We start from the raw sequence: 19,220 nt of genomic DNA, 5'->3' as shown, positions 1-19,220 counted from the left end.
TGTTTCAAGTTCATTTTCACATTACTACGTGGTTGTGTAAAAAAAAAAAAAGGGGAGACATGGAAATGTATGCATGGATCAAAACAAGGAATGAATACTATGGGCAAATATGCTAGGAACTGCTCAAACCGCGCAACCGATCAGACATCGTATACGTTCTGATCATGCAGATAGATAAAGACCAAGAAATAGCCTGCACACTTGGTACAGGACAGGGCACCCATGATACTGTCGAGGTCATGCGATCAGTCGACCTCGCTATCTCCCAACTCTTCCCACCCCGATATCTTGGACCGAGCACACTTCCTGTTTACTGTGTGGTAGTCCTGGGTAGAGATCGACTTTCGCTCGGGATCCGAAGTAGTATTACCGAATTCCGTGGCGGGGTGGCGTTGGATAGTCATAGAGAAGCGAAAAGGAGTGTCTTCGAGCAATCGATCGATCACTCTGGAGTCAGTGCCCGCACAACTCTCACCCCGCCCCAAAGTTGGAAAGTGAGACGAAGAAAGGGGGAGCGTCGGGGAGAGGGTCTGGGATCCATGTAGGAGAAGAGTTTGCCAGGCTCTGGCTGTGGGTAGTTTGTGGTGGTGGTTTGTTGTTGTTTTGGTTTCGATTTCGGGTATAAGGTGAAGATAGGTCATCACGGTACGAATCCGACCTTAGCGGCGCACCGGTGACAGTAATAGGAGTTCATGCCGAACTGAACAGCCCCTGAGGACGTATGGCTGGCCAGGCTGAGGGATTGCTGGCAACGCGAACAGCGGACGACATCAAAGGTCGGGGGTGAAGGTGATGAGGCGGGGCCGGATAACGGCTGCGGCTGCGGCGTAATTTGAACCGCGGGCGAACTCATGTTGAGTTGTGGAAGTGGTGGAAGTGGTGGAAGTGGTGGAAGTGAACAAAGTCGAGCTGAAGAGGGAAAAGGAAGAAAGGAGGGGGGACAAGAATGCTTCAATAAATCGACTGCCTAACGACTAGCGCGTATCCCTTTCGGGGGCCCCAGTAGTTTAATTCGCGTGAACCCAAAATTCCGCGGTTTCCAGTTTTTTTGCTCTGCAGTCACGGGAATCGGCAGGGTCATTGGCGTCATGACACTGAGTTTCCCGTTTATCTTGTATTTATTATTGTTGATATCTATCATCCGTTCTTAACGGGGCTGTGTCGGGCTGCTCACGTTAGGCCTACTCTGGCATCTGACCTGAGCATAGCAGTACTGCATTACTTCCTAGCTCGCTCTAACTTCCCCCTAAACCCTCCCCCTCGAGATTTCAGAAAGTTCTCATCTCTCTTCCATCTCTCAAGGCCTCGGCTATCTCGATCTGGTCTTTCCCATCTGCACCGTGCCGTCATGCCCGGGTGCTGCAGCAGGCCCAAACAGGCCACTCGATGACCGAAAGGTTAAAGTGTGGCGAACGTGGGAATGTGCCGATCATAACCGGATAAGCCAAATCCAACAGATGGTGCCAGATAAGAAACTGGAATGCGATAAGCTGTTCAGCTAGATAGAGAAACCTGGAAACCTGGACAGAGTCATAGGTTTGAAGTGTAGACCCTATAGTATGTTGGACTGATTAAGACGATTTGAACAATACGTCATCACACCGGTGCACTTCCTCACAGGTTGCCCCGCCGCTGAAACCCCCCCACCCTTTCAAATGTTCTTTTCCCTCTGAACCATCTATTCCATCCATTTGCAAAGACCATGGCTACCGCTCAACCCAATCTCTATAGCTACCCGGGCATCGATGCCCTGGCCAAACAATTGCGGCCCTATGTCCTGCGCTGCCAGGCTGCGGCTTTGGCCCGCCACGACACCTTCCGTATTGCCGTCTCCGGTGGCTCCCTGCCCGCCGCGCTTGCGCGCGCTCTGCTGGCTCCCGGCAATGGCTCCCCCGAAGATACCCCGCAGTTCAACAAGTGGCACATCTTCTTCGCCGATGAGCGTGCCGTGCCGCTCGACCACAAGGACAGCAACTACTTGTTGCTCAAGGAGGAGCTACTAGACAAGATCCCTGCGGAGCTTGGGGCTCCGACCGCCCACCCTATCGATGAGAAGCACGTCCACGATGAGGACCCCCAAGAGCTGGCCGACCTCTACCAAAAGGATCTGATGCGATCCTTTGCCGCCAAAGATAGCGTCAAGCTGCCTGTCTTCGACCTCATCCTTCTGGGCTGCGGCCCCGACGGCCACACCTGCAGTCTGTTCCCCGGTCACGACCTGCTGCGCGAGAAGGATGCCTGGGTCGCCGCTATTAGCGACTCCCCCAAGCCTCCGCCCAAGCGCATCACTCTCACTCTGCCCGTTGTCACCTCCGCCATTAACATCGCTTTTGTCGCCACCGGTGGCGGCAAAAAAGATATCATGAAGGAGATCTTCGACTCGGAAGAGGGACGCAGCCTTCCCTGCGCTCTGGTGAACCAAGGTGGTGGTGAGAAGGTTTCCTGGTTCACCGATAACCCGGCTGTTGAGGGTGTCTCTTTCCCTCGCAGCAGCCTGTGAGGATTGACCCGCCGATAAGTTTCTTACTTGAAGAAGCCCTGATTCCGAATGGAACTTTGTAAACACCCTCAGGGACCAGGCCGAACTGGAAATCCTGAGCCCCTTGCTGAGTCTCGTGCACAAATCGACCAGCTCTTTTGTCGATTGGATTCGGGTCGAATCTCGATATTCAAAAGTGGAATTCCTGTTCTTTGCACTCTGGCCCCTCTTCAAGGAGGCCGTGTGCGCATGTTGCGCAATAGAACGCAGTGATCAATAGAGTTTCCATGCCAACGAGCTATTTCTATTGTAAATGATCTATCCGTCCTACAACATGTGTTAGTACCTTGAAAATATCGTAAGCAAAAAAAGAAAAAAGGAAAAAGGAAAAAAAAAAAGGATGAATTGCATCTGGGGCATAGTAGATCTATCATGTCACAGTGCGGCGACGCAAGCTCAGCTCCACCTTTGTTTTGGCGGGATCGTCGCGACCCGTGAACCATTGATCGACTCCCTAACACGAGACTTGCTGCGATGCCTCTATGATACCGGACAGGCTTCGCGATCATGCCTATTCCCACGCGGTCCGGTTCACTGCGCGAACCCCGTAAACCTGTCAGTCCCCTTCAGATCCCCCGCGATCTCCCCAGCATTCCAGCTCTCCCCTAACATGATAGCTGCAGACCTCCAACATAGCACGCCCTCTGAACCCTGCATCGTCCAACGGCTACCCCAAATCTTCCCGACCGGCAAATGATATTACTCGTGCTCCCTCCTCTTCCTCGCCGGCCGACGGCATCGCGAAAGACAATGGAGGTTCCAACCAAGGCCGAACCCTTCTCCCACAGCGCAGTGGCAACCTCACGCGGGATAATGGCAGTGGACTGTCACGTACACGGGTTCAGCCGCCGGAGAACAAGCTGGCGCAGCGAAGAGACATTTCGCCAACGAGAGAGCCGCAGACGGCCGGAGGAGAGAAACAGGGCCCGGTCACCACAACCACGAAGGCTTCAGTGCCCACTCGTCGCCAAAGTCTGATACGCCCTAGCACATCGAGACTAGCATCGGCCACCAAACCCAATGTATCGTCCTTTGGGAAAGGCCCTGTCCCTACATTTAGGCCACCGTCGCCGCGCAAAGCCCCATTGCGGTCGCCGACGCAATCCGCCTATACTCCAAGGGCTCCCTCTCCCAAAAAGACCGATATGCCACCGCCACAACGCCCGGCGCGATCGGCATCACTCAGACAGCCCCCAAGGACTGGGCCCGCGCCATCGGTAGCTGTCCGAGGCCACGCGCGACATCGCAGCCAGGTGGTACCATCCAATGTGAAACCGATCCAACCAGACCCAACGCCAGGAGCACAAAAGCCCCGAGCGCAATTTTCAACATTCCAACAGAACTATTCACCCAAGAAACCAACCAAACCGCCTACACCTACCCCTGTGGCTGTTCCCGAGCCCGGCAACTTACTGATCCCTACATCTTGGCCGGACATCGCAGCTCTACAGACAGAGCTCCTTCAGCTTAGCTTGTTCCATTCGAACTCTCTTCAAAGACATAATGATTGGAAAGCCGAATCCGAGAGTCACTTGCGCAGCAAGTACGATGGTGTCGCTGGGCAATACCGCTCCATGTTAGGAGACGAGAAGATGCGCCAATCCCAGCTGAATGCGCAGGCTTTAAGCAGCTGGCTCCAGAATTGTCATGATCATCGTGGTCCTCTTGACTTTCCTGGGCAGATCCAGACCCTCTCCCAGATCTTACAGGAAATCTCAGATCTTGTGACCAGTGGAATGAGCGGGCGGTATAGTCACGCCGTCGAGACATTTGAGCTATGGTTTGAGCAAGCGAAATTAGTTCGGCATGACAGGGAGTACTCGGAGGATGGTATTATGTTTATTGACCCGCTTGATCAAGCGTGGAAGGAAGAAATGCATGCTCTACAAGCAAAGTTGGAGCTATGCCAGCGACAACTTCAGAGTCTTGACATTCTAGGCTTTGGAGAGGTGGAGCGCTTGGAGCATTCGGCTCTCACTCGAGTCTCCCAAAGCCTTGTTGAATCCACCCAGCTTATGATCTATGAGATTAATGCGATGCGCACTCTCGAAGCGGAGTTGGTTCGCTCGGAACGAGAGGCAGTCCGCCAGCTCGTCCAGAAGCTGCCTAGCACACGAAACGTGGGCGTACTGCGTGTTGGAATATGGAACAGGGTATGATTATATGGAAACGATAGCGATTCTCTGTATTTTATGATAGTGCCTTGGTAGCAACAAGAACATAATCGTCTAGTCATCGTGTGCAGGTACCTGTACCTGGTCTTTACCGGAGATAAAGTTCCGCAGAGAAGTATAGATGCCAGGAACATCAGGGGGAAATGACGGAAAACCCTTCGCCCTGCTACCTAGGTACCACTCCATGGCGCATGCCTAATGCGAAGGCAGTCCCAATCCAGGTGAATCCCCACATGCAACCCTATCATCGACTCTATACAAACCAATCTGCACCAATCTGCTGAGTCAGCACGAACGAGTCTCGACTGCTCAACGCCAAACCGGTTCTTCGAGCTTATCTGACTAGTTTCCCCGGTCACTTCCCCAGCTTCCTAACCGACTGGATTACTCTTCATCTATATTGTTCCGTCTCCCATCTGACCGGCCATCCATCGTTCTACGACTACCCGCTCGACAGTCCCGTACCTGACGTCATCTTCACCATTCGTTGGACCAAAGCAACACTAAAAAAGCGAAAGCGCAGTGACACCGATAGCAGTCGTAGCTCACCATGACCGCCGCTCACGCCTAGTAGAAGCTTCATCGCCGGCGAATACACGTGACTTGCCATCATGAAGGACTCACTGTACGATCGGCTCTGGCGCCGAGAATGCGGGGAGCTATCCTCGACTGCCGGGCTCCGAGGGATTTACGGCTCCAAGGAATGGATCAACGACTTAGACATCGTGAATGAGCTTGGCGGACACACGGGATGTGTGAACGCTCTCAGGTATGTGGAATATCCCCACGCTACGGCTTTGCGCGCCAAGTCGGTATCTCGCTGCAGAGATGCGTTATCAGGCTACGCTAATGCTGTCGCAGTTGGTCCCGTTCAGGGCGTCTCTTAGCGTCAGGCTCGGATGACCAACACCTGAACATATACTCATATCAACCCGAATCCTCAAATGCTCCCTTTTCGCTCAACGCCACTGTAGCCACGGGCCACAAGGCCAACATCTTCTCCGTCAAGTTCATGCCACATTCCAACGATCGCACCTTGATCACATGCGCCGGTGACTCTCAGGTGCGTGTTTTCGACATCGAACTCTCTAGTGGCAACAGCAACAACAACGTCAATGCGAACGCGACATCGGCGTTTGCGGCTTCGGCCCGGAGCCGACGCTTCAATAACTTCTTTGAAGGAACGCGTTATCTGAGTGAAGGCAACACAAATGCTAGAGTTTACCGGAGCCATGCCGATCGCGTGAAGCGTATTGTCACCGAGTCATCACCGTACCTCTTCCTGACTTGCTCTGAAGACGGCGAGGTTCGACAGTGGGACCTGCGCCAGCCGTCTTCTGCGTACCCTTCGCCCCGAGGCGGCCAGGGGTTCATGGCCTACCGTCCAGGCTTGGAGCATGATGATTCCAATGTCCCCCCACCGCTTATATCCTACAAAAAGTTCCGTCTTGACCTGAACACGATCTCATGTTCACCTACTCAACCACACTACATCGCCCTGGGCGGTGCCCATATGCACTGCTTTTTGCATGACCGGCGCATGCTGGGGCGAGACACCTCCTCAGAACAAGGCACGCCTGACGTAGCGACCCCGAGCGTCGGCAGTGTTGATGATGAATTGATGGGCAAGGCGACTCGATGTGTGCGTCGTTTTGCACCCAGAGGCAAACGTCGTGTGCGGCGCCTCGATGATGGGCACATCACCGCATGCAAGATCAGTGACGCAAATCCAGATGAAATGGTGGTCAGCTGGTCTGGAGACCACATCTACAGCTTCGACCTGATCCGCAGTCCAGATGCTCGTGATAGTTCATCCGAAGGGAGTTCGAAGTCAAAGACCACCGGCACAGGCCGCAAGAATGGTTCACGAAGCGGGAAACGCAAGCGCCCGAAGCCCTCGTCAATGTCATCGCAGGAGAGTGCCACCCGGCATCATTCTCGTCGTCGATCAGCAGACCCTGATACGCTGCGTGTGCAATATGAAAATGGAGAATCTTCGGATATTCCGTTCCCTGAAATCTCAGAGGGAGCTGAGACATCAGAGGGCATACTCGAGCGTGCTAGATACTCAGTGCTGAACGATGCTCAGCGCTTGAGTATGGAAATTGCAAAGGGGCTTGTGAAGCTTCGACAAGCATTATTCTCGCTGAAAGTGACTGCCCGAGAGGCTGCAGAGTCGGAGCAGTCGGATCTTACGCCATATTCCGAGTCTTTCGAATCTGCGTTGGACCTAGCAACAACCTACCTGCCCCAGATGGAAAGAGTCATGCGCGAATGGGCATACCCGATGAATCCATCTCAGGGTACCGTTGGTCTTGAGCGATCCCTTCGCGAACACCGGCAGGCATCGTGGAGATTCGTGCAAGCTGCTGGGACTCTTGCGCGGGTCTTGTTGCACACTACTGGTGATTCAGAGACCCCGGTGGACTTCTCGCAGATTTCTCCTGCGCCAAATGAGGATGGCACCATTGATCGGGAGGCACAGTTTGGATACGACTTCCTCAAGGCGATTTTCCTATGGCTGCGGGGAGGCCGACAAGAACTTCTACGAGGCTTCAAGAGAGGCGTCTACTCTCCCAGAGTGAATGGAAGATTTCCCCTGGACGCGGATGCCGATGAGGATGCGATTGACAGTACGCTTCTACCTTATCTTCAGGACTTGGCGGGTGAAAGCCCTGTTGTCAACGTGGATGCCTCGCGCTTTGAATATGACTCTGCACGAATCGTGTTCCAGACCCAAAAAGCTGCCGTGGTTGCTTTTGGTAATGCAGTGAAATTGCCTTTGGAGAACCTCGGAACCACAGCTGCTCGCATTGACAGACGTCGTGTGTCCAATCCCTCTTCGCAGGTTCGATCTCTTGACCGAGCCTCTGCAACTAGATTCTGGATCCTACGTGTAAGTCGAGGTATTTTGTTGCAGGCTGGCAATGGTGTCAACTATTCGTTTGTCAACCGTGCTTTTGGTGGACTTCATACATCTGCTGTGGAAGACAGCAGTGATATTGAGGTGGAAAGGTCTCAGGATGATGCTGAGGCCAACGAAGAGGAACAGGCAATTCGTACCATCAATCTTGTGAGATCTGGTGGTTCTGCCCGAGCGGCAGCAAACGAAACAGCGACATCCTCGGACGACAACAACGGCGAATCCTCCGACGATGAAGATCTTGAACGGCTGCCTGTGACCCATGAAAGTGACAGCGATGACGAGGACGAGGATGAAGGCTCGGATAGCGATGGCGAGAGCGATGTTCAGGAGGAGGATGGCTGGCACATGGATTTGGTTGGCTCGGATGAGGAGGAATCAGAGTCCGACGAGCCTCTCTATCTACGGGGTGCAAGTCGCAAGTCACGACGAGGGCACGTTGAACTTGACACGCCATGCTCCGCACACACACGGGTGTATCGGGGTCATTGCAATATCAAAACTGTCAAGGATGTCAATTTCTTCGGCTTGAATGACGAGTATGTGGTTAGTGGTAGTGATTCGGGCCATGTGTTCATTTGGAACCGCGAAACTGCCGAACTGCTCAATATTCTGGAGGGTGACAGTGAGGTTGTCAATGTCGTTCAAGGTAAGTCTCATATCGTGATTATGACTTCACGTTTTCTAACATGATATTACTAGGCCACCCCTATGAACCGACGCTTGCAGTGTCGGGCATCGATAATACCATCAAGGTCTTCTCTCCCGACCGACATGCCCAGGAACAGGCTCGCCGGGGCCGTAACATTCTCGACCCGGATAGCCCAGTCAATGTCCTCGGGACTACCGCGCACAATCTCGGTGGTCTCCAAAGCCGCAAGCGTCTGTCAGATAGCTATCGCATCATGAGTCAGAATGATGTTGACCGGCGTGGCGGTATGAGCGAGGCATACATTACGGTAGACCCTCCCTTTTTTTCCCACCAAATGGTTTTTCATCTCTGAAGTATTCATTTACTAACCCGTCAACAGAGAAGTATGCTCGCTCGCCTTGCTGCGACCCTTCGAGGTCGTCAAGGAGGTGCCGGTGGCGCTGGCGGCCTCGGTGCTGTCCCCGGCGAAGGTGCCAGCGTCGTCCTTGACGATAACTGTGTGGTTTGTGCTCTTCGTACATACCTCTAATGGGAGCGCTACTAACAGATCTATAGGTGATGTGATCATGGTTCATACCTGTCTTTACATACTGTCATTCATAATCAGATTGATTCCAGGGCATAAAGGCGTTTCCGGTGAAAAGTATTGGGACTAGCATTGAGAATGGCATTGGCATTAGGAACGAATCATCTTTTGATAAATTGGATCACTTCACATCATTGAGAATGATAAAACGATAGGTTGATAGAATGACAGAATGCTCCTCCGGATATATAGACACCCCGCTTCCTAAAGCGGAAAGCCCCACATCGAAAAATCCAAAGCGGGACTTTCTTCAACTGTTAATCATCGGCTATACAGTGCGAGATCATGGCTTCTGAGTTGCTGGAAGCTCGCGCGCAGGCGACTGCCCAACTCTATGCAGACCCGCATAACCCACATCTTTATCTCAATCGCGCCCGTCTCTACGAAAAGCTCGGGTTCCCCGATCTCGCCGCCGCCGATGCCTACCGCGCCCTTTCTTTGCTCGAATCCGTGGTAGATCCAGATGGATTCGAGTTCCACGCCAAGAAAGTTGTCAAGACAGTTATCGATACCCCTGCTACCCAGAAAGACAATGGCGATGAGAATGAGGACGAGAACGAGGACGAGGACGAAGAGAAAGAGGAAGACGATGGGACGGTTCCCGTCACGCAAGACGAATACGATGCGCTCATCGGCGATGTCTACATCGTCCTAGTCCGTAGTCTCATCCGCTGTGGATGCTACCGTGATGCCTACGAGTTCGGTATCCGTGGTTCAGGACTATTGCGCGACCTGGAGAAGGAAAGCTCATCGGCAACGACGGTCTTGAACGAACAGATGGATCAGATCAAGACCATCTACAAGTTCCACACGGATGTACAGGGCGATATTGACTTAGAGTCGATTGACTCTGCCGCTCTGCCGGCGCAGGGCAAAGCCCGCCGAGTCCTATATCCGTGGAACAAGCACGAGCCGGACCGTCGAGCGCCAGAGGAATTGCGGTTCCTGAACGAGAGACTAGCAGAAATTGCGCCTAAGTGCGAGGTACGTGCTGTGGCTCTCCCGGCGTTACACAACTCTGCTACCGGCGAGGAAGAGGTCTCTGTGCAGCTTGGCCTCTTCGCGAAGGAGGACATTGCCGCAGATGAAATCATCCTGCGTGAGTCTTCACTGCTCACAGCTACCAATCGTCTTCACGATGATTTGTGCGATGCTTGCAACTCACCTCTCCCTGAATTGTCTGCCGCTGAACCCCCCGTTGGCTGTGATGGCGGATGTGCAGATACAGTCTTCTGTAGCCAGGCGTGCCATGACAAGGCGCAGACCACCTACCACGGTGCTATTTGTGGCCTGGAAGACGGCCTCGAGTCTATTGGAAAAGATATACCCGATCCAAAGGATAAGGCTGATTATCTGTACCTGCTCCTGCTCGGTCGTGCTTTGGCCATGTCCGCCACACAGGACGTGGACGCGCTAGAACTTCCGGAAGTGAAGTATATTTGGGGTGATTTCCATGATTTCGATATGGAATCTACGAATGCGCACGACGACGCTACTCTGCCGTTCTCTTTCCAACTCAACATTCTTCAACCGACCCGTTTTCTCGAGGAAATGGAAATTGACCCTTACGCCTCGCTTCCCCGCTACGATACCTGGGCTCTGAATACCCTTTACGCCAAGTTCCGTGGCACTGCCTCTGGTCGTCTGTCTACATGGGATGGAGGTCCGGAACTCTGTGCAGTGCATCCGCTCTGGTGCCTGGCGAACCACTCCTGTGATCCCAATGTGACATGGGAGTGGGGTGGTGAGATTACCTTCCGGTGTCGGAATAACGAGGAGACGGCAGTTTGGTCGAGAACGAAGAGCGATGGAGCTATTGAGATGAAGCCTCTTAAGGCTGGTGGCATTGCCAAGGACCAGGAAATTCTGAATCACTACTGTGATATTGGACTGCCGGTCAAGAAGCGCAGGGAGTGGGCTTCTGGTGCCTTGGGTGGAACATGCCGTTGTGACCGATGTGCTTGGGAGGCTGGTGAGACGAACTAAGTTTTTCTTCGGCAAAATTATGTAGAAGTGTTGATGCGGAAGATACCCGGTAGACTTGGTTTGGTAGACTATTCATGGAATATGCATTTTACCTAGGGAATGCCTCAAGAGGGCGCTGAAAGACTTCACTAAAATACACCATTTGAGCTCGTTCCTTGTTCCTAGCACCATATAAAAACCCCAAGAAAATGACTGCACAACCCTGCTATGACCAGCCAACATAATCATTCTTACATTCTTCAATTAAATTGTAGCTGAAGCGACGTTTAACGTCGGCGAGGAGGGGTCCGAGAATCAGTTCGTCCACGCGAAACATCCCTGCGCGGGGGACTGCGAGAACGGGAGACGGACTGATCTCGGCCTCGAACAGGCAGAGGGGATACGGACTTGGACGAGTACCGCCTAGAAGATTTTGATGCAGGATCACGAGGAGGGGTGACAGACCGAGAGACGGATCGTGAGCCGCTGCGGTTGCGTCGACTAGCGGGGGCCGCACGGCGTGGAGGGGTGACGGATCGCGAGACGGAACGCGAAACGGACCGGCGAGATCTATACGGACTGCGACTAGGTGTCCGACTTGAGGTACGACTGGGACTGCGGGAGTCGTAGGAACGCGCCCGACGTCGCGGGGGTGTGCGCGACCTGGATACGGACCGATCCGCTGGCGTTCGGGATCGCGATCGTGATCGACTGATAGATGCGTCACGTCGACTGCGGCGTGGGGAGCGCGAGCGCGAGCGTGATGGAGTGTAACTCCGACTTCGCGACGAGGGTGTGAGAGAGCGAGTGTAAGAGCGGCCGCGATCACGAGAAGGAGAGCGAGACCGGGAACGAGACGAGTATGAGGAATATGAGGACCGCGATGACGAGCGCGATGCGGCTGCGGGCAAGGCGGGCACAGTCGGTCGGGGAAGGTTTTTTAGTTGCTCACGCATATCCTCAGTTAAAATACCCATGCCAATGCTGGTGAAGTAATTAACGGAGAAACGGGTGTGTCGAGGGTTCTCCGTGGGGAAGAGACCCTCAAAGCTTGGCTGCAGGATCTCGTCACGGAACCGGGCTTGCAGGCTCGGCAGGCCCATGTGCTCTCCAAGATCCTGGAACAGAATCTTGATGAAGATACGGCTGCTGGAGGTGGTTTCCTCCTCGTTGAGATGAATCACCGAAAGAACATGCCAGCCAATGGCATCGTTGCTGATCATGTGTCCGAAGAAACGAGCGATGTTGCGTAGGCGGTTTGTCTCATAGCGGTGAATAGTGTCGTAGTATTTAGCAAAGGCAGCCTCGAACAAGTCCGACCACAGGCGATTGATCTTTGCGAATCGCTCGCCAATCAAGCCATAGAACTTGGAGTACGTTCGTTCCTGGGAGCAACACTCGATAATCATTGACGGCAGTTCGGGCTCTAGACCAGCCGGCAGGTTGATCTTCATCAATTTGTGACAGCATTCTTCGAAGTCGATACTAGACATGATCGTCAAGTAGATCGTTCGGCGCAGATTAACCAGGTCAGTGTTGCTCTGGTCTTGAATGTCCATCTTCTGCTCCTCGTCTGATTCTTCGTCCGAGCTCTCGTCCTCGCCATCCTCATCATCCTCATCACTGTCCTCGCCGAGAATTTCGGCCTTAAGCTTTTTGTAGGCATCTTCGTGCTGTTCCCACTCCGGATCAAACTTGAAGATGTTGAGCGTGTCCTGTGTCTCAATCTCATCATCCAAACCGAGGCGGTGGGTGATTTGATCTTCTTCCTCCACAAGATCGAGCTCCTCCTTAACCGCTAGGTTGTCCTTATAACGATCCTTGCGCACTTGGAAGAGCACCTCAATCATATACTGCACACGCTTGTCGATATCGGCTTCGTGAAGAATGTTTCGGAATTGGTCGAACACGGCGAGTGCAATGGGAGGGTTCATTTCCTCCAAATGCTGGCCAACTTCTCGCGTGAGCCCGACTGCGATTTCCACACTGTCGTCCGTGGGCTTGTGGAGAAGAAGCAGCAAAATCTGAGCGGCCAACATCTCATGAGCAACCTGGTGGTTGCATAGATGGGCGATGAAAGTTGTGGACGAGATGCAGACGGCTTTGTCATTTCGCTTGAATGCCTTGCGGAACTGGATGATCAATCGGGACAACAACAAGTCTCCGACCTGCGGAAGTTTGGTGTTGACAATCGCCACCATCGCAGCGTAGATGGGCGTGAAGGGCAGACTAGCAGCCTGCGCCTTCATGATGGAACGACAGAACAAGCCCCGTCCTCGAACCAGGTTTTCTCCGAACAGTTCGGGGACGATGAACTTGATGTTGGAAACGTTGACCTTGTTGATCAGACCATTGATCGACTTCTTCAACGCCTCCCATGCCATGCGCTGGTACTCCTTGCTCGTCTTATCCGTGATCTGCGCCTGTAGCGCACGAAGTCGGGCTGGAGGAATATACGTACCGCCCGAACGCATGTTCAGGAGTTTCTCGTATTCCGCCTTTGCAGAAGCCTGTTTCTCCTCGTCGGTCATCGGCTTTCGAACTGCTTCCTTCCTTTCGTGTTCACGGACACGCTCCGCGAGCTGTCGCTCTCGTTCGATTGCGCGCTCATCATCCAGGCGGGGGGCATCGCCATCGTCTCGGTGCGAATCACCCGGTGGTGAGCGACGTCGATTTGGCGACGGAGATCGCGATGGAGGTGAACGTTTTCTTGAACCTCCACCAGGCGAAAACGCGGCGCCCGGGGGGAGGGGTGGGCACTCGAACCGCCGACTGAAGAACGACCGGGTCCGACATTGTGCAGACTCAGGAGTCTCCAGTAGTTCGGATGGAGAATGGGAGTGAGAGGGAAACACCTGGGGGCGCGGTGGATACGAGTCTCGCAGATCCGTGAAAGCTCTAGCGCGCGTCACGTGACTGGAGGCCAGGTAGGAACAATAAACGGGACGGGAGCTCCTGACTATTCGCCCTTTGATTGTTCGCATCGTCTTCTCCGGGAATTCGCGCGTGTTTTTCCTGCTACTTGAATCAATAATGGTACGGTGCTCGTTCCGGATGTCTTCTGTCACGTATACTGACCATTGTCTAGCTGGGCCAACTTGTCGGTTCCGCCATGCTCTTGGCCGCAACCGCAATCTTCCTTTACTACACAGCTTGGACGCTGTTGATGGTATGTACTCTGGAGGTTGGAATTTCGCGATCACTTCTAAATCTCATATGACAGCCCTTTGTCGACCCCGGCCACCCTCTCCATGACCTCTTCCCCCCGCGTGTTTGGGCCATCCGCATCCCCGTCATCCTGGCCCTCCTGGGATCTGCCGTGGTCGGCACCTTCATAGGCATTGTGATGATCAACAGCAACAAGAAGAAGGCCGCCAAGGCCAAGGCTGCGGCAAAGAAGAAGACCTGAGGGTCAGGGGGATATTCGACGCGACTGGCCCTCGAGCCCTGTATCACCACTTGTGCATACCCAGAGGAAGAGCACCGAGAATCATCTCATCTAATAGGCAAAATAATCAAGTTGAATCAAGATCAAGTTTCCAGTGCAGCGAACAGGCCTTACTCCGAGCTTCCCAGTATGCGCTAGGACGATCGGCAAATGATCGGACAGTGATCAAAGAGCCCATTCGTGTCATTCTAGAATGGTTCGCAGATACCCCGTGACCAAGTCTCCACCTCTCTGAATGAAAGAGGGAAATCAGCTGAGCTATGGTCGGTCTCCTATTTGGGTGAACGGGTCCACGGGTGTAGAGTGGCCATGAGCCATATGTGGATTAGATAAGGGGGTCCATGGTCAGAGACTGAGACCTAGGGCCGTCGGAGTCATAGTGCAGCTGGAAGAAAGCAAGTAAGCATAGCTATGATGCAGGGAAGTGACCTGACCGTGTGTTCAGCCGGGGAATGACGGGGTCAGCCCCTCGCCTTCTGACTCAGGTACCGCGTTGCCCCCCCCCTTTCTTATCGGAGATCGCCTTCCCCTCACTTTTCTCTCTTCTCTCTCGAACTTCTATAGTTATACATTTTACCTGGTTTCTGGCTTCTCAGCACCTGGGATCAAAGTACCCGTGCTGTGTGACGCCCATCGCTCTTATCCAAGCTTCCCCGCGTATCCAAAGAGCGTTCTCCGCTCTAGATACGTCAACCCGAACCGCGATCAGCACGGCGACAAGGGTCCGCTCTGCACCAGGTAGGTTATTACTGAACCTTGCTACTCTGAAGCATCATCAAATCATCAAAGAACTGTCCACCCTAATAGCTTAGATCGTGTCAGGTTCCTCCTTTGTGCTTCATAAGTGCAACGTCTCCAACGCGAACAACCCGGTTCGCCCCCCCGTTCTCAGACCTCACCACAGGTCCTGAGAGCGGTTCCCAGTGCTCTGACCTTTGCCTCTTATCTGAGGCACCCTCCATTTGAATGCCCCCGGCCGCACCTGACGATTTGATCCGCCAGCATAGCCGGTCCCTGGAAGACGACCCGTCTTTCACCCCAGATCAAAACATCCCCATTCAGGAGCATGAACCAAGTGGAAAGAGTAAAAAGAAGAACAAAAAAAAGGCCGCTAAGGCCGCCAAAGCAGTAACGGCTTCACCGCCGGATGATATGTACGTGTCCATGATGCACTCTCGATCCGTCGGACCCGTCCCCTGGAATCAGCTAGCTGACTTGGCATTTAGAACGCATGCATCGGTACCTGCATCGGCACCTCCACCGACAGAACCGCCATCATGCGCTGGTCCGGTACTGGATGATGATGTTCCCCCGGACAACCACCATGATGATCCGGACGAAGTTCAAGCTCATCCCCCCGTAACCTCGCCCGTACTCGACGCCCTGGGATCAGTCGAGGAAAACATGGACAACGATCTCAACAGTCGCACCGACACCTGGGCTCAGTCCATACCATATGGGAAGAGCCCTCCCACTGACTTGATTGACGGAGATCTCCCCCAGGAATCACCGCTTAGCTTTCCTACAATTCAGGAAAGAGGCGGCTTTAGTCAACCTTCCTCGGCATCTCCTCCAACTCGAATCCGGCCCTTTAGTTATGGGAGTGGATTTCGAGGCAGTATGCAGTCTAGACAGCAATCGGCAGACCGGCGAAAGAGCCATTCTTACGGAAGTCCATTGGGCAATCTGGCCCCGCCACCTCATATGCCGCAACCCCATTTCTACGCAGTACCCGACTTCGATCTCCCGACACAGAAGCGTACTACCACGGAGGGTGCTTATTCGTTCTGCGCCTTTGATACCCTCCCGAGTGTGTCATCTAAAGCACCCCGTGCCGGTATGAATGTACTTTTGGTAGGAACTGATGGCGGTGTAGAAGTACACGCTGTTGAGGACCGCCAATCTCGTCTTGTCGGACAGATCACTGGCCTTAATGGACGGATTCTTGAGGCAAAGATTCTACCGGGCCACCCATCCAATGATCCACTTGCGTCGTCCCAGCCCCATGTGGCTGTGATCGTCCATGGACCACTCTCACGGTGCGAAGAAGGTCCTGTTTCTTCTGCTGCATCCGAGATCAACGATGCGCCGCCCTCAATGGCGCGGGGCCCTTCCATTGATAGACGCTCAGCCAAAGACGAGAAACCATTTTACCAGACCCGAGTTGAGGTCTATTCCCTGCGAGCCGGTGATCACCTTGCAACGTTGTTTGCAGGCAAACCGGTGCCGGCATTGGAGAACCTCCCAGGTCTTCCATCCTTAGCACCAGCACCTGTAGGTAGCCTGAAGCTGTTCAGCAGCGGGGAATATGTCATTGTTGCCTCTGGAATCAGCGGTGAGGTTTACATTTTTAAGCATTCTTCCTCTGAAGCCTATCAGTGTCTGGGCAAGACTTGGACTAACGTCCAGACCGGAGAAGCTCGTCGTTACTCCACGTCCTCGAGCTCTACGGATCCGGATGGATCTCACCATGATCGGCCCCATATCTCCATCTCCGAAAGACCCATTCTGGCTGTACAGGGAAGATGGTTGGCGATAGTCCCCCCGGCCTCGTCTTACCGTCCATCGATTCAGGGAATCGTTCCTCCGAGTCTGCTGCATGGCAAAGTCCACGGAATGGAGACTCGTAGCCCTCCAACCATGCCGTCAGTTAATTGTGCGACGGACATTGGCGAAGGGGAGAGTATCTTTGACAAGTTTGCCAGAGGTGTCACACAGGAGCTGGTCAAAGGTGCCCGCTGGATGGGTGATCAGGGCCTCCAAGCGTGGAACAATTACTGGAACCATCAGCAGGGCATTGGTACGCCTCCCCAACGACTTGTGCGAAGCCCAGACACCCAGGCGCAGGGCTATGGCCTTTTCCCACCTACCCATGCACAGGATACCCAAGCAACTTCGTCCCCTGAGCCTGATACAGTTTCAATTCTTGACCTGAAGAAATTCGACGACGGAATGGATGTGAAGGCTGCTCCCTTCCACCCAGTGGCGACTTTCCAGGTTCCCAATGGCTGCAGTTTCCTTTCGCTCTCTCCCAGTGGTCTGATGCTTTTCACAGCCAGTAAGAAAGGCGACGTTCAATACGTCTGGGACCTGATGCAACTCAAACATTGCCGAGCAATGGCCTTCATGGCCGACGACCAGGCTGGCCAAAGCCCCAATGTGCGACAGGTTGCACGATACGCCCGATTGACCACATCCAGTATAATTGATGTCATCTGGACTTCTCCTGTCGGGGATCGACTGGCTATCATAACTCGCAAAGGCACAGTTCATGTGTTTGATCTGCCTCGAAGCGCATTCCAGTGGCCTCCTTTCCGACGAGCTCGGCCTGCTGGAAAGAAGTCGCCTAATATAGATCCAGTGGGAGATGATCTTGCGGGCCAAGGAGCCACTGGAAATCCCTTGTCGGCGGCGATGAATTTCGTTGGAGGCAAGACGCAGCCGTTTTTCTCTGCTGTCAAAGGACGTGTGCCGTCGTCTGGTACTGCATTTCCAAATATGAGTACATTTGCACTACCAACTGCGGCAAGTATCAAGGGTGGCAAGGTTGTTGCGGCAGGGCTTAGCAAGTCTATGGGTGCAGCAGCGACAGGCACCGTTCGTACGCTTCGGCATGTTGGAGAGAACCGACTTCACCTGTCTGGTCTTTCCCGTGATCCAGCTCCTTCTCGCGTCACTTGGATCTGCAGCAAAGGCCTCATTTTTCTGGGCATAGTTGATGATGGACACTTCAAACTGTACCGCTTGAAGCAAAGTGCGAACACTCACAAGAGCCGCCAGTTCCATTCTGTGATCGGTGGCAAAGAGAGTCAGTTCAAGCTTCCGGCCAGTTTCCAAAATGTGTGTGGGCCAGCACCTCTCCTGACATATGACCCGGAGCAGGTAGTCCAGGCGTCTCTACTTTTGCCCTCTGCCAGCTCACAGCCATCTAACGCTGGGAAGACTTTCTGCCAGCCGCTCTCACAGGCAGAGATTGAGACGAACACACCTTATCAGCCTTTCCATACGGACCAGCGTGTTGGTCTTCACGTTTTTGCCTCTGAGGCTACTGACCCAACCGTACTGGCTTCTCGTGACCAGTGGGTCTTCGGCAATGATATCCCGACAACCAAAGTACACGTCAGATCATACAGCAACAGTAATGATGATCAGGATGACGACGAGGACGAAATGGGAGCTATTCATGGTCACTCCTTTGGCGCGGGTGGTGACATAGAGAACCTCATTACTCTAGGTAACAGCACCGGTAACGTTGAGGAAGTGGTCATCACCACTCGACGGAAGAAGAAGCATTCCACCCCACTCAAGGACGACGGGTTCTTCGAGGACGACTGCGAAGTCCTGGACTTTGCACGAGACCGAGTGTAAATGTCTCAACTCTCTTTTTTGTTTTCATTTTCTTATATTTAATTCGCTCCTTGATATTTCGGTGACTTAGATACAGTGCTCGCGCGGCGTTGGCGATTTGCAAGTGGCGTTCGTGATTTGCGTCCATCATATCTACGAAATTGCATCAGACATCCCGAACTCTGGATGATCTGCCGGTTCGTGCGTTCTGTCTTTGATATTATGCGTTCTTGATGATTCCTCGCTCACAGAAACCCAAATACCCAAACCTGTACTTTTGATTACTCGCATTTGATAGATGGTGGTTTTGTGTCGATTCTCTTTGCGTTTTCCTTTCTTCGCTGTGAGGGAAGGAGTATCCTCAGACAGTCTCTACCGAGGCAGGGCATCTGAATTTTATGAGAATATTCATTCTCTCTGCTTTCATATGTTCAAACTGCTACTCACTTGGGCCCAGAACGGGCTGTGGACTTCAATACAAGGGGCTCAAGTTCCCAAGATATTCAACATAGATTTATTTCGATCCTTTGAGGCGCTTTAGACTGTACAACTAGACTGAACTATTCAACGTGCCTACGTACTTTCT

The 19,220-nt window shown here is 53.3% G+C and overlaps 7 protein-coding genes across 7 annotated transcripts; 6 read left to right on the top strand and 1 right to left on the bottom strand.

Moving 5' to 3' along the window:
• Positions 1 to 1,702: 1,702 nt before the first annotated feature.
• Positions 1,703 to 2,500, top strand: N7443_001883 (6-phosphogluconolactonase; the record flags this gene model as incomplete). The annotated part of the gene is made up of 1 exon (XM_056881939.1): positions 1,703 to 2,500. The coding sequence occupies one exon, from the start codon at positions 1,703 to 1,705 to the stop codon at positions 2,498 to 2,500; it is 798 nt and encodes a 265-aa protein (XP_056743780.1).
• A 546-nt stretch (positions 2,501 to 3,046) lies between these two features.
• Positions 3,047 to 4,692, top strand: N7443_001882 (uncharacterized protein; the record flags this gene model as incomplete). The annotated part of the gene is made up of 2 exons (XM_056881938.1): positions 3,047 to 3,094; positions 3,157 to 4,692. Coding segments are annotated over 2 exons (1,584 nt in total), but the record flags the coding sequence as incomplete, so codon positions are not given.
• Positions 4,693 to 5,324: 632 nt separating this feature from the next.
• Positions 5,325 to 8,817, top strand: N7443_001881 (WD repeat-containing protein; the record flags this gene model as incomplete). The annotated part of the gene is made up of 4 exons (XM_056881937.1): positions 5,325 to 5,482; positions 5,575 to 8,285; positions 8,339 to 8,595; positions 8,668 to 8,817. The coding sequence occupies 4 exons, from the start codon at positions 5,325 to 5,327 to the stop codon at positions 8,815 to 8,817; spliced, it is 3,276 nt and encodes a 1,091-aa protein (XP_056743778.1).
• A 342-nt stretch (positions 8,818 to 9,159) lies between these two features.
• N7443_001880 (putative MYND domain protein) lies at positions 9,160 to 10,860 on the top strand (the record flags this gene model as incomplete). Its single annotated transcript, XM_056881936.1, has 1 exon — positions 9,160 to 10,860. The coding sequence occupies one exon, from the start codon at positions 9,160 to 9,162 to the stop codon at positions 10,858 to 10,860; it is 1,701 nt and encodes a 566-aa protein (XP_056743777.1).
• A 266-nt stretch (positions 10,861 to 11,126) lies between these two features.
• Positions 11,127 to 13,823, bottom strand: N7443_001879 (pre-mRNA-splicing factor CWC22; the record flags this gene model as incomplete). The annotated part of the gene is made up of 2 exons (XM_056881935.1): positions 11,127 to 13,611; positions 13,645 to 13,823. 2 exons carry the CDS (start codon positions 13,821 to 13,823, stop codon positions 11,127 to 11,129), a joined length of 2,664 nt encoding a protein of 887 aa, XP_056743776.1.
• Positions 13,824 to 13,872: 49 nt separating this feature from the next.
• N7443_001878 (dolichol phosphate-mannose biosynthesis regulatory protein) lies at positions 13,873 to 14,248 on the top strand (the record flags this gene model as incomplete). The annotated part of the gene is made up of 3 exons (XM_056881934.1): positions 13,873 to 13,875; positions 13,928 to 14,008; positions 14,063 to 14,248. The coding sequence occupies 3 exons, from the start codon at positions 13,873 to 13,875 to the stop codon at positions 14,246 to 14,248; spliced, it is 270 nt and encodes an 89-aa protein (XP_056743775.1).
• A 1,005-nt stretch (positions 14,249 to 15,253) lies between these two features.
• N7443_001877 (uncharacterized protein) lies at positions 15,254 to 18,655 on the top strand (the record flags this gene model as incomplete). Its single annotated transcript, XM_056881933.1, has 1 exon — positions 15,254 to 18,655. The coding sequence occupies one exon, from the start codon at positions 15,254 to 15,256 to the stop codon at positions 18,653 to 18,655; it is 3,402 nt and encodes a 1,133-aa protein (XP_056743774.1).
• Between the last annotated feature and the right edge of the window lie 565 nt (positions 18,656 to 19,220).

Source organism: Penicillium atrosanguineum (genome assembly GCF_028827265.1).
Source record: "Penicillium atrosanguineum strain IBT 20685 chromosome Unknown utg000002l_segment0_segment0, whole genome shotgun sequence".
Classification (NCBI taxonomy): domain Eukaryota; kingdom Fungi; phylum Ascomycota; class Eurotiomycetes; order Eurotiales; family Aspergillaceae; genus Penicillium; species Penicillium atrosanguineum.
Note: the sequence above shows the minus strand (reverse complement) of the source record. Positions and strands in the feature narration are given on the sequence as shown.